The sequence below is a fragment of the Micromesistius poutassou genome, assembly GCF_964030765.1.
Source record: "Micromesistius poutassou genome assembly, chromosome: 4".
NCBI classification, from domain to species: Eukaryota; Metazoa; Chordata; class Actinopteri; order Gadiformes; family Gadidae; genus Micromesistius; species Micromesistius poutassou.
In genome coordinates, this window is record NC_140274.1 from 18,024,675 (window position 1) to 18,040,595 (window position 15,921).

The 15,921-nt window shown below is 41.9% G+C and overlaps 1 protein-coding gene and 1 pseudogene across 2 annotated transcripts; one reads left to right on the plus strand and one right to left on the minus strand.

The window, feature by feature from the left end:
• Positions 1–2,390: 2,390 nt before the first annotated feature.
• On the plus strand, positions 2,391–2,507 carry LOC311342685 (U2 spliceosomal RNA; annotated as a pseudogene). The gene has a single exon.
• A 3,177-nt stretch (positions 2,508–5,684) lies between these two features.
• Positions 5,685–15,371, minus strand: nyap2a (neuronal tyrosine-phosphorylated phosphoinositide-3-kinase adaptor 2a; the record flags this gene model as incomplete). Its single annotated transcript, XM_084466384.1, has 6 exons — positions 5,685–5,888; positions 9,538–9,644; positions 10,671–11,648; positions 11,886–12,184; positions 12,597–12,815; positions 15,337–15,371. 6 exons carry the CDS (start codon positions 15,369–15,371, stop codon positions 5,685–5,687), a joined length of 1,842 nt encoding a protein of 613 aa, XP_084322510.1.
• Between the last annotated feature and the right edge of the window lie 550 nt (positions 15,372–15,921).

Below are 15,921 nucleotides of genomic sequence, written 5' to 3' on the forward strand. Positions count from 1 at the left end.
GTGTGTGTGTGTGTGTGTGTGTGTGTGTGTGTGTGTGTGTGTGTGTGTGTGTGTGTGTGTGTGTGTGTGTGTGTGTGTGTGTAAGCCACTCCTCTGGCATTTGATACTCCCATTTGATGTTGTCTTTCAACTGCTGTCTATCTACTTACACACTTTTAGTTAATCATTACCTTCACAGTACCTGATCGATAAATACTTACATAGATTATATACCTCCACATACTTATATGCATATGTGGAGTGTGTGTGGATGATGGCTGGTCTATGCAGCCTCACCTGCTCATGTCAGACTGATCAGGCTCTGGGGCTGGGTGAGGTTGCACACCTGTTCATTGAGAAATCTGTGTGCACAGGTTAAACCAGCCATCACCACACACACTCAGGGAGAGATATCCTTCATGGCAACATGGATCACCAGCATTATGTATCTATTGTCTTCAAAAAACCTTACAATAAACCGACTTTCACCACCACCCTACGTCCTTGTCTGGAAGAGGCCAGAAAATGTCACCTAGGTGGCGGGTAGCATGGACATTGCTACATCATACTAATTTAGAACCATTTTTATCAGGCAATCAGGATCAGTGAAGTACAACAACACAGCCAGCCTGAATTAAAAAGATAATTTCACTGCAGTCGCTAACCATTTATATTGTTGTATAATTTAAAATACCATTTATTCCCCTAAACTGTTTTGATTGTGCAGACCAGTGGCTGGGCCTTTCCCCATTGGTCAATATTCTAATCATGTTTTCGGAGGGTGTGTATCCATGGGTTCTATGGAATTTAGGTGAGTCTGTCTACATTTGACAAACTGACTTCAGGTGGGTGCAGCGGCGCAGATAAGAGGTGTGCTTGTTAAGTGGATTGTTATACATTTGTGTGTGCATGTTTGATGTACAGACACTGGGTTGGGCTACATATGAAAGTCAATCTCCTACACTTACGAAACTGCACATCATTCTATACCATGAAACAAAATCAGATAAGTCAAAAGAGGGCAAGGTCTGTATTAAATCCAGGATGCTTTCACACATTCATTCACTCATTCATTCATTCATTCATCATTCACAATGACTCATAACGCAGATTAATTGATGGACGAACATGTTTCACTGCCTTTAGGAGCCTTTATCAGAAAGATAAAATAAAAATCTGTTGAAAGACGATGATTAAAAAGTGTCCATGAACAGTACGTTTGCATTAATTCTGCAAGTAGGATCCAGTAGTGGAAAAATAAATATCCAACTTGAAAAGATCGCATGGCTCTTTTTTATGGATTTTTTCCAATATTATCTGAAAAGAAATTGTGTGTACCCTGATGCACAAACATTTTGGACTTGTGCTTTGTAACTTGCTATCCACAATATCATTCAGAACAGCATTTTACACTCAAACTTGTCCATTCGCATTTGTGGATCTTGTTGAGTTTTGTCCAATGTGTACCGCAGCTGATCTGTGAAATCTGGCTGTGTACATTGCATCTATGTATATATTTATTGTAACCCAAAGAAGACGATTCTCTTTTTGTGTACCTGTATCCATAAATATTTGGTTGTTGTGTTTCGTAAAGTGATCTCCACACAGATATTTCACGATCCAGAAATACACATTTTTAACACTTAAAAATTTTTAACACTCACTTTTTCCAGATTTGTGGATTGCATGGCTCTTTTGCTTTGTACATCTTTTGTCCAATATTTAACACTGTTAATCTATAAAAATGTGAATGCGCAAGACTTGAACATGCGTAACCCAGAGACAATGATTCACATTGCTTGCACCATGATCCACAAATATTTTTGAATATATTCAGACTATTTTGTGGTTTGTAAATTGCTATCCACACCATCTTTACGAACACGATTTTTTTGGGGGGCTTCCTCAAATATCTAGTGATCTAGCGATGAAGGAAAAAAAAATAGACAGATCCTCACCATCACAAAGCCAATTTTAGAAACAGGTTGTATGGTGTGAATCCCTGTGTGGATTTGTTTGTGGCTTTATTAATGCACTTTTATTTGATATCTGTATTGTTCATATGGTATAATATGCTGCGGTAATGGGGATTTCTTACTTATACTGTTTATATTTGATATATTTTGTTAATGTTTCGCAAAATCTGTCTCTGATCAGGGCGGGATCACTTTTATTGATGCACTTTTATTTTAATGCTGTTTTTTTGTTTCCTCGTGCAAAAAAAGGTAGGGCTATCTTTAAATATACACTACTGTTATTTGATGGCTGTATTGTTAATGTCTTTCACGTAAAAACGGCATCTGAATATTTTTATAGAAGCACTGTTATTGTACTGATGATTTGTGGACACTGGTTCATTTTATCATGCCATTGAAACAGGAAATGAATCCTTGTACATTACTTTGTTTTGCATCTTTTCTTGAATACAATAAATAAAGCTGCCAAAAACAAAATCTGTTCTTATCAGTTTAATATCTGATATGTCCCCTACCAGGGGACCATATTACATTTATTTTACAATACCCCGATTTCACTGACTACGAGGTCACAAGCCCAGACCAGAAGAACAGATTAACGGCCACTAAGCCAGCCAACAAGGAAAACGCCATTGTTATTCACCAATTAAGCACTATATTTCTTGAATAACCCACAGAATTGAACAGGCATGTCCAATGGTGTTTTTAATCCTTATACCTAACCCTTACCCTAACCCAGGATTAGTATGAGCTGTAGGGTTAGTGTCAGGATTAGGATCAGCTGTAGGGTTAGTGTCAGGATTCGGATCAGCCGTGGGGTTAGTGTCAGGATTAGGATCAGCTATGGGGTTAGGGTGAGTGTCAGGATTAGGATCAGCTATCGGGTTAGGGTTAGACATCGTAGGGTTTATCAACAGCTGTAGGGGTCTGTACAGTTTAAGTGCTGCTTATAATAACATGAGCATGTACGGAACATCTCTTTTTTTTACCACAAAATGTTCTCTTTATTTAACTCTACATCAATGGATTGCATGCTTACAAATGATCTATTTTTATCTCAAACCTGTGCCCTACAGTATATATCAGTACAGTTCATACTTCAAAATATACCTCTCCTTAATATCTTCAAGCCCTTTGAGCCTTAAGAATGTTTTTCTTTTTTTTAAATAGAGCATTTCATAAATTTAAAACATATTAAAATACATGTTCTTGTAAATCAAATGTTAGATTTCTAGTATTTTTGGAGAGGGTTATGGGGTCATGAAGATCACCCTTGGCCACAGGTGATTATCTTTGTGTTGCCAGTACACGCTGGTAGAGGAACTAAATGCAACCATTACTGGTAATATAACATCATATGTAAATATGGCCCATGCCTATTAGATGAGGACACACGATTTAAGAACCATCACACGTCATAAACACAAAGCTTCAATTAGTCAGACCTCCTGTCCAACTGGGTCACAGTGAACCCAGGTCTCAATCTAATCTAATGAAGTGTGTGTGTGTGTGTGTGTGTGTGTGGTATGAGTACTGTAAACACACATGAATTTTACAAACACTGGTATGTTTGTGTAGAAGAGCTTATTGGTCCAGCAGGTAAGGTTTTTGGGTAAACGCCAATAAATATTTATATTTATAATTCCAATTTCATCCCTTTCTTTCTCTCTCATTCTATATTATATAATGATAGCTATCTTTTTTTTTTTTTTACATCATCACCTCTAATCATCCAAGATTTTCAATAGACCACTCTTTTTCACTGCTTCTTACACCCTTAGTCCCTGAACATTCATAGCAATGAGAGCAGGGAACATCTAGTATATTTGCTACAGTTGATAATAAATAAATCATCTGTAGAATTATGCTACATAATTTATCTTTGAATGTTTTGAGATATTTAGCGAACTTAAATGTTTGTTATGTTCCATATTTAAAACAGGAGTACAAGCTTCGGCCTAGCCAGCAATGTTGAATATTGAATGTAAAATAAGTATGTTTGTAGACATAGTGCTGAATTCATGGCCGAGATGCGTGGGTGGGACATTTTGTCACCTTTACCCCAATCTCGGAAACCATCTGATTAAATTTTGACGACTACTGACATAGTCAGTACAATATTTCTGGGGTTCCCATGTAGCCGGATAACGAATATCCAAGCAATGACCTTGTCTTCTGTGCGCCGGTCATTGTTTTGAAAATGTTTAAAGGGGTTTCAGGTCAAGACCACATTTTGGCTGATCTCTATAAACAGATAAAAAAGCTAATAAAAAACCGGAAACGTCACCAGATGATAGACTATGTGTTCTGAGATTGTTGCTTTCCGCAGACTGTTTACCTGAATGCAACCAAAGCCCACTCTAACATTGCTCAGTACTACAAATGGTTTTACCCGTTTTAGTACATTGGCCACCCCTGTCCCATGGTTGAAGTACTCAGTCCTGAAAGTACTCTTAACAATTCGAAATGGGTCGTAGTTCAAAGTAACCTGGACATATCTGTAGTCAATGCTGATTGACAGTGATCTCATTAATTATCAATAGTTTATGTCACACAGTTGCACAGTTAGAGTGAAAAGGAAACACTTTCTTTAGATCGGAAGTCTCAAGCCTGCTAATTTCGAGGGGCTCAATCTTAAACATTGCAACATTAAGAGCATTCTTTTAATCTGTTCAAGAAATACATTGCATATGTTCTCTAAATCTTTAAGATAGGGGTAAGGGTAACGTGACATCAGCTAAGGTTCCCTTTTAAAACTTTTTCCGAATGATCCAGCGGAGGCCAGGATATGACCTATCACAACTTAAGACTCTGTGCGTCCATGTGGCAGAATGATGTGTTAATATCTGATGACGTAGTGGAAGAATCACAAACTTCCTGTTAGGATACACTTATCCTTAGTGGCTGTATGAGCTTCCTGTCGAGTATTCAACAATTGGATGAGGGGGCACAATGATCTTCTAAAATGGCTGTGGTGGGGGGTTTATGGTTAAGGGTGTAACGTGTAAGTATTGTATTGTATATATTACTACTTAAGACATTAAAAAAGGAACTACTACCATTATCAACAGAATCAACTGAAGAAACACCAGTTTGACGTAATGTCAATATGTTTATGTATTATGTTTCAGAATTATTTACCCTAAGATAGCAGCTAGCCCCGCTACCACTGGTCTGTAATGTCTCGTAATACCACTTTCTACAACAAGAGGTCAGTGTCAATGCAGTTTCCAGTCTACCCTCAGACCAACATGAAAGGATGCGAGTAGTGCCACCCAGAGGGCGTATTCTTTCCACCTCTGGAGACCGCTGTTAATGCTAACTTTGGCTATGTAGCGATGGCTTATAAATGTAGCACATTTTATAACATTACTGACAGTGTAAATATGTTAAGTTAGCTGTTAGATGATACGCAGTTCACCGATACACATTCCAGACCAGTTAGAATACAATTGGGGTGGACAACTTTTACTTTCTGGTAATACGCTGCCCCCTAATGTTCGGAGGACTAATTTGGACAAATTGTACACGTTACGCCTTTAACAGGAAGTATGCTTAGGTTCACCAGGAAGTAGGGTAAGGGGCTACAGGAAGTAGGGCTGGGGTCATCAGGAAGTAGTGTTGAAGTTCTGCTCCATTTTTTTGGGACGCTTTGCTACAACAGTATGGCTTTCCTTCCCCTCCTCACACATATGCATGTGCGTTTGATATATAGTCGGCTATCTGTTTTCATATAGCAGTATCCCAGATGACAGCAGTTTTGGTAGCAGGGTAGGGTGGAGGCTGTCTTCTCTTCCAACTGGGCAAGATGGGCATGCTGTCCTGTTTATACAGGCTCTTCTCCGCTCCCTGACGACACTTGATTTCTCCACATAGAACTCTCTTCTTCTCGATCATCTGCATCATAGTCGCATCGCCACAAATCCACGGCATCTGGGAATAGGGTTAGTGTTAGATTTATCGTGCCAAAGACAATCATTTCCTTTGACATGAGATGTATAATACAGACGGTTACAAAACATCCTACTGGAAACACCCATGCTTACAATTGACTTATGCTACTGGAAGAGGATTCAGATAAAGCCAGCATTTGTTACATAGGATATACAATTGTAGTTGTGTATGTGTGACCTTACTTTTCCACATTTGTTACGCTATTGTGTTTACCAGAGTGACGGCAACATTCAGCACATCTTGACTTCTTAAATACTACTTAAATTCTGAACAGTTAACATGAACTGTGGCTATTGAGGATTATAACGCCCATTTATCCATTTGAGGGTTGGGGTTAGGGTTAGTCATTTGTGTATGTTGGGTCATCGTCAGCACCTGGCCTGTCGTCTCTTGTTACATTATAAACTAAAACCCGCCTTCTATGACAATGGCCGCCTCTGATTGGTCCGTCATTTGGCCAGACAAATTCCTGCTTTAAATTAAAATGTATGTACGAGGGCTGGCTCTTCATCCAGACTGGTGGACATATTTTTTATGGCAAGATGTACAAGTTTAAGTACAAGTGGAATAAGTCAAAGAATTGCAACATTTATTTCAATGGATAAGATAAGAAAAAAATAATGTTCCTCAAGTGATCAATATTTATTATGTTTATTGAATACAATTATTACAACTTTAAATTCAAGCTCTTGTCAATTAATATGAACTGAACCATCTTATTTTTGTACACAAACTGACATGAGAAATCTATCAAATACATTACAATTCACGTACATACGGTGCAGACAACATACATTACAGACACAACATCAAGAGTGCCACAAAATAACATGCACGACAATGGTCAACGATTATTTTCAATCAACGAAAATAACCCTAGCCAACATTAACATACAACATGCAAAATCATCAGTTCTGCTCTGTCTATTTCTAAATAAGGAAGAGCTAACACTAAACTTCTACGTTGTTGAACATGCTCAACATTGTATGTAAACTGCGGAAATATAAAAAAGATAAGAAATCATGTTCTACAGGGAAATTAAACGAGGCAATCGTATATATATAGTTTTATGATGAATAAAATAAACTTTCACCTACATAAATTAAACATGTAAATACATATCTACCAACATATTAATTACATATGGAATTTATTTACATCAAGTTCTTAAAATAAAGGATTGAAAAATCATTTAAGATGATTAGAAACCCATGCAATCACTATTTTCTTTGTTAAAATGTTTAACAATAGTTATCGAATACACATAATTCTTATGATTATACAATACTGTATTTCTATTTACACTTTGCCTGCAAAATGCTGGTTGGACTACTAGAGAACCTACATAGGGTAGGACTAGGGAACCTACTTGGGATGGGACTAGTGAACCTACATAGGGTAGGACTAGAGAACCTTCATTGGGTAGGACTTGATAACCTACGTAGGGTAGGACTAGAGAACCTATGTAGGGTGGGACTGGAGAACCTGCATAGGGTAGGACTAGGGAACCTACTTGGGATGGGACTAGTGAACCTACATAGGGTAGGACTAGAGAACCTTCATTGGGTAGGACTTGATAACCTACGTAGGGTAGGACTAGAGAACCTATGTAGGGTGGGACTGGAGAACCTGCATAGGGTAGGACTAGGGAACCTACATTGGATAGGACTTGATAACCTATGTAGGGTAGGACTAGAGAACCTATGTGGGGTGGGACTGGAGAACCTGCATAGGGTAGGACTAGGGAACCTACATTGGATAGGACTTGATAACCTATGTAGGGTAGGACTAGAGAACCTATGTGGGGTAGGACTAGATAACCTACATGGGTTTGGACTAGATAACCTACAAGGAGTAGGATTAGATAGACTATCTGGGATGGGACTAGAGAAGCTACAGGGAGTCAGACTAAATAACCTACATGGGGTGGGACTGGAAAACCTACATGGGTTCGGACTAGAGAACGTTCATTGGGTAGTACTTGATAACCTACATAGGGTAAGTCTAGAGAACCTACATGGGTTTGGACTAGATAATCTACATTAGGTAGGACAACAGAACCTACATTGGGTAGAACCTACCTAAGTGAACCTACATAAGGGTTAGAACTAGATGACCAACAAAGGGTTGGACTGGAGAACCTACATTGGGGACTAGATAACCTACAAGGGGTAGGACTAGATAACCTACATGGGATGGGACTAGATAACCTACATGGGATGGGACTAGGGAACCTACATGGGGTAGGACTGGAGAACCTAGATTGGGTAGGACTGCAGAACCGACATAGGATGGGACTCGATAACCTACAGGGAGTAGGACTAGAAAATCAACATGGGTTGAGACTGGAGAACCTTAATGGGATGGGACTAGGGAAGCTACATAGTGAACACCTGGAGAACCACTATAGGGTAGGACTAGGCAGCCTACATTAGGTAGAACTAGAGAGCCAACATGGGGTTGGGGTAGGCAGCCTCATAGACACGTAGGCACCACTGAAGTTTGTATTCCCAGATTGTCTAGGCGTCTCTAGGAGCACATACATAATAAAACTACTGATATAATTTTATTTATAAATCCATTATGGGTTTACGTCCGTCTTGGGCAATATTACTGTTCAAGATTCTGATGGGTACCCTCAGGAATAACATTTGCTAACTGTTCCTAGGGCCAGGTTGAATTACGTAAGAGGCCTTTATGTACTCTGCCCCATCGGATTGGAACACCTTACATTCATTTAGAAGGGGAGGAACTTTTTAAAACACTGATGAAGGAACAGATTCTTTAAACTGTCACAGTTTTTAAATGTGTCTTCCCTCCTCAGTTTTTATATTTTTGTGTTGTCATTTGTTCTTATGTTGTCTGTTTGTAACTTCTATGTAGTGGCATGCTGCTGTCTATCTTAGCCAGGACGTTCTTGAAAATGAATTTATATCTCAATGTACGTTCCTGGTTAAATAGAGAAATAAAACATGGGTAGTGCTACGCAGGCTTCAGACCAAACATAGTGTAAGACTAGGCAGCCTATACAGGATAAGCATATAGACCATACATAGTGTAGGACTAGGCAGCCTATACAGGATAAGCATACAGACCATACATAGTGTAGGACTAGGCAGCGTATATAGGATAAGCAAACAGACCATATAGTGTTGGACTACAGCCATGCATAGAGTAGGACTACAGTCGAGTAGGACTACAGACCGTACATAGGGCAGTACTACAGTCCAAACATTTGGTAGGACTACAGACCATACATAAGGCAGGACTGCAGACCTTACATATGGTAGGACTATAGACTGTACATAGGGTAGCAATATATCGTACATATGGTAGGACTAGGCAGATGGGGTAGGTGTTGCTGCTTTGGATATAGTGCTCACAGCAAACTGCTTTTTAAAATTTGTTTCAACAGCGTGCAATGAACTCTTTAAACATCAAGCTAGCTGACTATTTAACTTTGATGAAGACGTAAAGGTAAATAGTCATGAAGAGCAGACGGACGGGAAGGTAGACGGACTGAAATACAGAAAGCAGCCAAATCGCAGACAGACAGACGGACAAACAGCAGACAGGACTGTACATGGCACCTGACCCTGCCTGGAGGAGTCAGTCTGGGGGAAATACCTGGCTGAGGGCCGGATGGGGGTTGGAGCGTTGAGGTGTTCCACCTGGGGAGGGAACTCCCGATGTGGATGCTGACCGTCCCAGTTTACACCCGGTCCTTGATTCCGCTGCAGAGAATAGAGTTAGAGTTATGCAAATGCTACATTAGTATCCATCAGAAAGGCTTCTCATGTCTCCTCCTACCTCCTTCTAGAGACATGGGCAGGACTGATGACCTGCCCATCCTGCTGGGGGCGTGGCTAGAGGTGCTAGATGTGTTTGTGTGGATATCCCCCACCCTGAACCTACAGTCAAACACCCTGAACCCCTTACAGTCAAACTCCCCACAGTCAAACCCCCTGAACCTACAGTCAAACACCGTACAGTCAAACCCCTGAACCTACAGTCAAACCCCCTGAACCTACAGTCAAACCCCTGAACCTACAGTCAAACACCCTACAGTCAAACCCCTGAACCTACAGTCAAACCCCCTGAACCTACAGTCAAACACCCTACAGTCAAACCCCCTGAACTCCCTACTGTCAAACCCCCTGAACCTACAGTCAAACACCCTACAGTCAAACCCCCTGAACCTACAGTCAAACACCCTACAGTCAAACCCCCTGAACCTACAGTCAACCCCCCTGAATCTACAGTCAAACACCCTACAGTCAAACACCCTGAACCTACGGTCAAACACCCTACAGTCAAACCCCCTGAACCTCCTACAGTCAAACACATGTGTCGACCACTTGTGGTCAATGCTGAGCTTTCAGTGAAGCGCTTTTAACTCAAAACCGTTTTGAGTTCAATTAAAGCAGGAATCTGATTGGACTGATTGTGCTGAGATGTCAGCACAAACAGGGTGCATGTTTAGAACTGGGCTATCTGAGCTGTCTTCTGCACCCAGGGTAGCATCAACGCTAGGTTGGGCTTGACCATGCCGACCAACGCTTGACCACTAGAAAAACATTGCACGCCTGGGCTGAAACATAAAGCTAGCATCATCATCTTGTCCACTAATACGGCTAACGTACATTATGGAAATGATTTGTCCAGTAGTGAGTGGCCTGGTTAGTTAACCATAACAATATAATTACGTCTTCCACTCATGCTGCTAGTACAAATAAAAAGTGTAACAAAGTGCTACTTACCATCTCCCTCCCTTCCTTTTCTCCCTCCTGATCCTTTATTCACTTCCTCCAAGGGGCTGGTTGGGGTTCGCGACCTTGTTGAAACATTTTGCAGGGAGCCGTTGGCAGAGTTTGAGTTATGGAGTTTATTAGCTCCATCTTGGGACTTATGCGAGCGTGGCATGCTTCCTCCTGCCATCAAACTATCATAAGGGGGAGGACGCTTTAAAGTGAGAGGAGTGAGGCAGCGTCCCATGCTTACAGGGGAGGGACATGCTGAATGGCTGCGGGGATAACCCTGACCACTGTGGTTGGAGCCAGCTGAACTATAGAGGTTGGAGGCAAGTGGTGGAGCAGATGAGCGGCCCGATGGGGTGATGGTGTCTCTTTCCCTGTCTTTGCTTTTGCGGCGGTGAGACGACTTCTTCGGTGTCTCAGGGGTGACTCCTACATGTTCCAACATGGGCAGTCGGGTGACTTCTAAGGGAGTGAGGGGGGACTCGTCAGAGTTTGGTGAGCACTGTGCAGGAGCGGGGGGGAATACCAGGAGAGGGGGGCGGTGGGTTAGAAGATTGGGGAAAGGTGGAGGGATATCAGAGAGAGAGCCCTGGGGAGGAAACAAAAAGTCTGGCTCCAGTACGACCGTCTGGCAATTGTTGTCCCATTTTGAGTCCTGCATGAGTTCATCCAACATGGTGTACTTCATCTCCTCATAAACACCCTCACTCTGGTCATCTTCCGGGGCCTCTTGGCCCCTGAGGTCTCTGAGGATGTTCCCCACCATCTCAATGTAAACAGGCTCCTCCCCATCTGTGTCTCTGGATGCTGGACTCTGGCTTCGAGTAGAACCTTTGTCCCTTGGCAAAGAAGACTTTTTGTTGCCATGGTTATAAACAATGTAAGACTCATCAAAGGATGTACTAAGCTGAGTGTTGGGGTCACGTTTTGGTTTGGGAGGTGGCATCTTCTTGCTCTCATCATTGTAAGGCTGGAACTTACCTAGACAAACAAGAAAACATTATAGCCAGGATTAGAATAAGGTTTGCCATTCTGAAGTTATGAGGGCTCTACCAGAAAATGATCTCCTTTCAGGGCACAACACAAACTTTGTCTATCACTACCAAAGAGTGAAAGACACTCTTTGTGTGTGAAAGACACTCTTTGTGTCTATCCTCCCCTCAAAAGAAGGAGATTGACGGGGATAACAAATGGGTTGAAACTATAGTAATGACTGACCCCTGACTTCCTGGATCTCTAGGGGGTCGTCAGAGGTCCCGGGTCCCCCGTTAACTGCCTCAGAGCTCGTGCTGAGCCTGGTGTTTGGGTCTCTCTTGGGTTTGGGGGGGGGGTGCTTGCGGGCGTTGGGGTCATCGTCTCCTCCTCCTACCGAGTGGAGGGACTGTGAGCGCACGGTGAAGCCCTGGCTGCAGGGAGCAGGAAGCCTCTCCTGGGAAGCCGGCATGGTCATGAAACCCATCCGAAAATGCTTTCCGGAGTAGGATGTCTCCGTCGCCATGGTGACATCATCACCAATCCTGCCATCATAAAAACACTAGTATAGCAGGACGGTTATATGACCCTAACCCTACACTATCCTTACCCTCAAAACACATGTGTGTACACTGGTATGGTAGGAATATAAAATTATTAGACTATTAAACCTAAGCTACATTTCGGGCTAGGGGGTTATATTTGTGTGGTGTGTATATATATATATGTATATATATATATATATGTATGTATGTATGTATGTATGTATGTATGTATGTATATTATATATATATGTGTATATAAATATAGATTTACAGCCCATCTGCTGTTTTTATATTTCCTATTGTTGCATGTTTCTTAGTGTCCTCATGTCCACTTTATTTGACACATCTAACTGATGTACTGTGCTTTAAGGTGACCTTCAGTGTTCTTGGGGAGGTTATTGTTTTTAATAACCTCCTAACAGCTTCATCTTGCCATCTCTTCTTCTGGTGTTTCTCCTGCAGATAGGCCCAGTTGGTTTCATTCCGTACACGGTCATGTTCCCTGGCGATGTCTGAGGCGTTCTGGATCACCAGACCATCGTATGTGCGAAGGCTGTTGTCCTCAATGTACTGACAAAACCTGGTGCAGGATTCTTCTTGCTCTGGACTGCCTCTGGTTGTCATGACAACACTGGGTATGGGGACACAGAAAATATAAGCCACCAGTGACAAGCGACGCACATTTCATAATTTACATTCCGGAAACAAAAGTAGTGTTAAATATACATCCACTTTTGTGACCACCAGCTCAAACTCAATACATATCCCCTGTAACTAACTAACTAACCCTCGCTAATCTCAACCTTAACCTATTTACATACATACCTACACACATGCCTACTTACACTCCTTCCTTTACATGACATGAAATTGCATTTTTATAGCTGAAACGTTTTAACCAACGCAAGCAAGTGAATTCAACTGTGATGGTATACATACAATTCATCAAACAAGCTTCCTACTACCCTACATACCTACTATTCCTGGTTAGTGGTACCCCCTTAACCCTTCTCTCTCTCCATCCCTCCACATCCCCTTCCCTACCTCTCTCGCCTCAACCCTTTCTCTACCTCTCTTGCCCTTCTCTCTCCATCAATCTCTCCCTCCATACCTCCCTCTCTCTCTACCTCTGTCACCCAATCTCTCTCTCTACCCTTCCCACTCTCACCACATTTCTCTCATCTCTCTCCATCTCTCGCCCATCCCTCTCTCTTGTCTACACTCCTTTGCCCCATCTCTCTCTCTACCTCCCTCACCCTACCCTTCTCTCTATCATCTTTTTACCTCTCTCACCCATCCCTCTCTCATTTCTCCACCTTTCTTTGCCCCTTCTCTCTCCCTCTCTCTCCCCCCCATCCCCCTCTTCACAGCTGCATAGTATAAACGGAACATGAAGCAGACTGAGTCGTAACCTAGCAACAGGGAACATCCTCCAGGCATGATGTAATGTAACCTAGCAACAGAAGCATCATCCATGCATGACGTAATGCTGTGATGGAGTAGTTCTTTAGAGCCAAGTGAAGAAAATGGGCAGAGGAGGAGTAGATGAGGGAAGAGTGTTGGACTTCAATTAATAAAATGAAATAGGAAGAGAGAAGAGATCCTTCTAAATGGATCCTCCTCTCCGCTGGTTAGTGCTATTCAGCATGCTCAAGCTGCCACATACTTAACCATTAACTGGTGACCAGCAGTTGACCATTGGTCAACTAGCACTGGATAAACTGGTCAACCTTTTACTGTCAACCAATCTAAACTGGTATTGTCTCACTTAGTACTCTCTCTACCAGTCCAACCTAGTTCTGTCTTAACTAATCCAAACTTATTTTCTATAAATTACCTGGTCTAAACTAGAATTGTCGAAACTATTCTTAACTAGTATTGTCTAAAAGCAGTCTCAACTGGTATTTCTCCAAACTAATCAAAACTAGTACTTTCGAAACCAACAGATCTCAGTCCTAAATTATATTTGAAAGCTAGAAACTACACAAGTGCTCTCAATACAAAATGCTTGCAAACAGTATGGGTCTCCATCAGCATTACCTATTATATTTGACTAAATGTGTATGGCTACAATATTTAAATAAACATGATTTTATTGGGCTGCAGGCCAAACTCTTATGGAGATGGTCTGTAGATCTACCTGAGATTGAATGGGCTGTCGGTCTATCTTATTTAAACATAAATAGATATGTCATGTACATCTTCCTTATTAAAATATATATGTTATACAGGCCTACCCACCTTGTTGAAATGTAAGGTAGATCTACCTTATTCAAATAGAGATGTAATGTAGGCCTGCCATCTTTAAATATAGATGTGATTGGCTGAAGGCCTACCTTCTTTACACAGAGATGATAGGGGATGTCGACCAACCTTATATGAACAGAGATGGAATGTAGTCCTACATACAGTAGATATGTAATGGCTATAGCCTTATCTTATTCAAATAGAGATGTAATTTAGGCCTACCTGTAGTAGTATTTATTGCAAACCTCAGATGGAAGCCAGGAGGAGGTAGGAGAAGGAGAGAGGAGTCATCTCCCTATCCAGAAATTAACACAAATATACACAAAGTCCCTCTACTGTGGTGGACTGATATACACAGGGATAAGAGAGGTAGGCAGACAGGGAGAGAGATAGGAAAACAGTGAGGGAGAGAGAGAGTTAGGCAGAGAGAAAGATTGATAGATAGGCAGACAGAGATAGATAGAGAGAGATAGGCAGACAGAGAGAGAGGGGGGAGACAGTGAGCGAGGGAGTTTGGCAGACAGAGAGAGAGGGGGGGAGAGAGTGAGCAAGAGAGTTAGGCAGACGGAGAGAGAGAGAGGGGGGGAGATGATAAGCGAGAGAGTGAGATGTGTCTTCCTTTTTTCCTTAGGAATAAAAGGAAGGTATGGTTAGTGAGGAAGAGGATGGATGTTGAGAGGAAGATGAGTAAGAGTAATTCCAGTCAGAATTCCGCGTGAGCTCTCTCCCGAAACACACACACACACACACATACACACGCAAACACACACACACACACACACACACACACAACCCGCTAAACAGTCACACACTTCAGATGCATGTGTATATATCACTGCTAACCGTGGAACAGGAGGCTGCAACGCCAGCAACATAGCTGCATGCTGACTCCTCCTTCTCCTCACCATGTGACTCCAATGCGGAGCATCTTATTGGTCATTGGGGAAGAGAGAGCAAAAGAGACAGAGAGAGAGAGGGAGGGAGAGAGAGAAGGAGGGAGGGAAAAGATAGAGAGGAGAGAGATGAAGGAGAGAGAGGGAGATATGCTAGACTGCTAGACATGCTAGACTGGGCATTAAAGTCAATGTATATTTGTTTACGTGTGTGTGTGTGTGTGTGTGTGTGCGTGTGTGTGTGTGTTATCTCTGTGAGATATTTACATATATATCCTTAATACTTTGCCATGCGTGTATGATCATGAAAATTTTGCAAATACTTCAAAGGAGAATAGGAAAAGATAGGTAGTGATAACCAATAGAGGGAGCCATTGAACAGGAATATGATAGTTAATGATAACAACCAACAGAGGGAGCCATTGATCCTTAAAGGCAGTTTAACATCCTTGAAGTAGGAGGAGGGTGTGCTTGTGCGGGATAGAGAGGCCCTGTCCCAATTCTCCCCCTTCCCCTAGATTGAAGCCCTAACCCTAGATTTTGCGCATTAGGGTGTGGTAGGGTGTCCCAATACTTAGGGGAGAAAGGGGGAGTGCC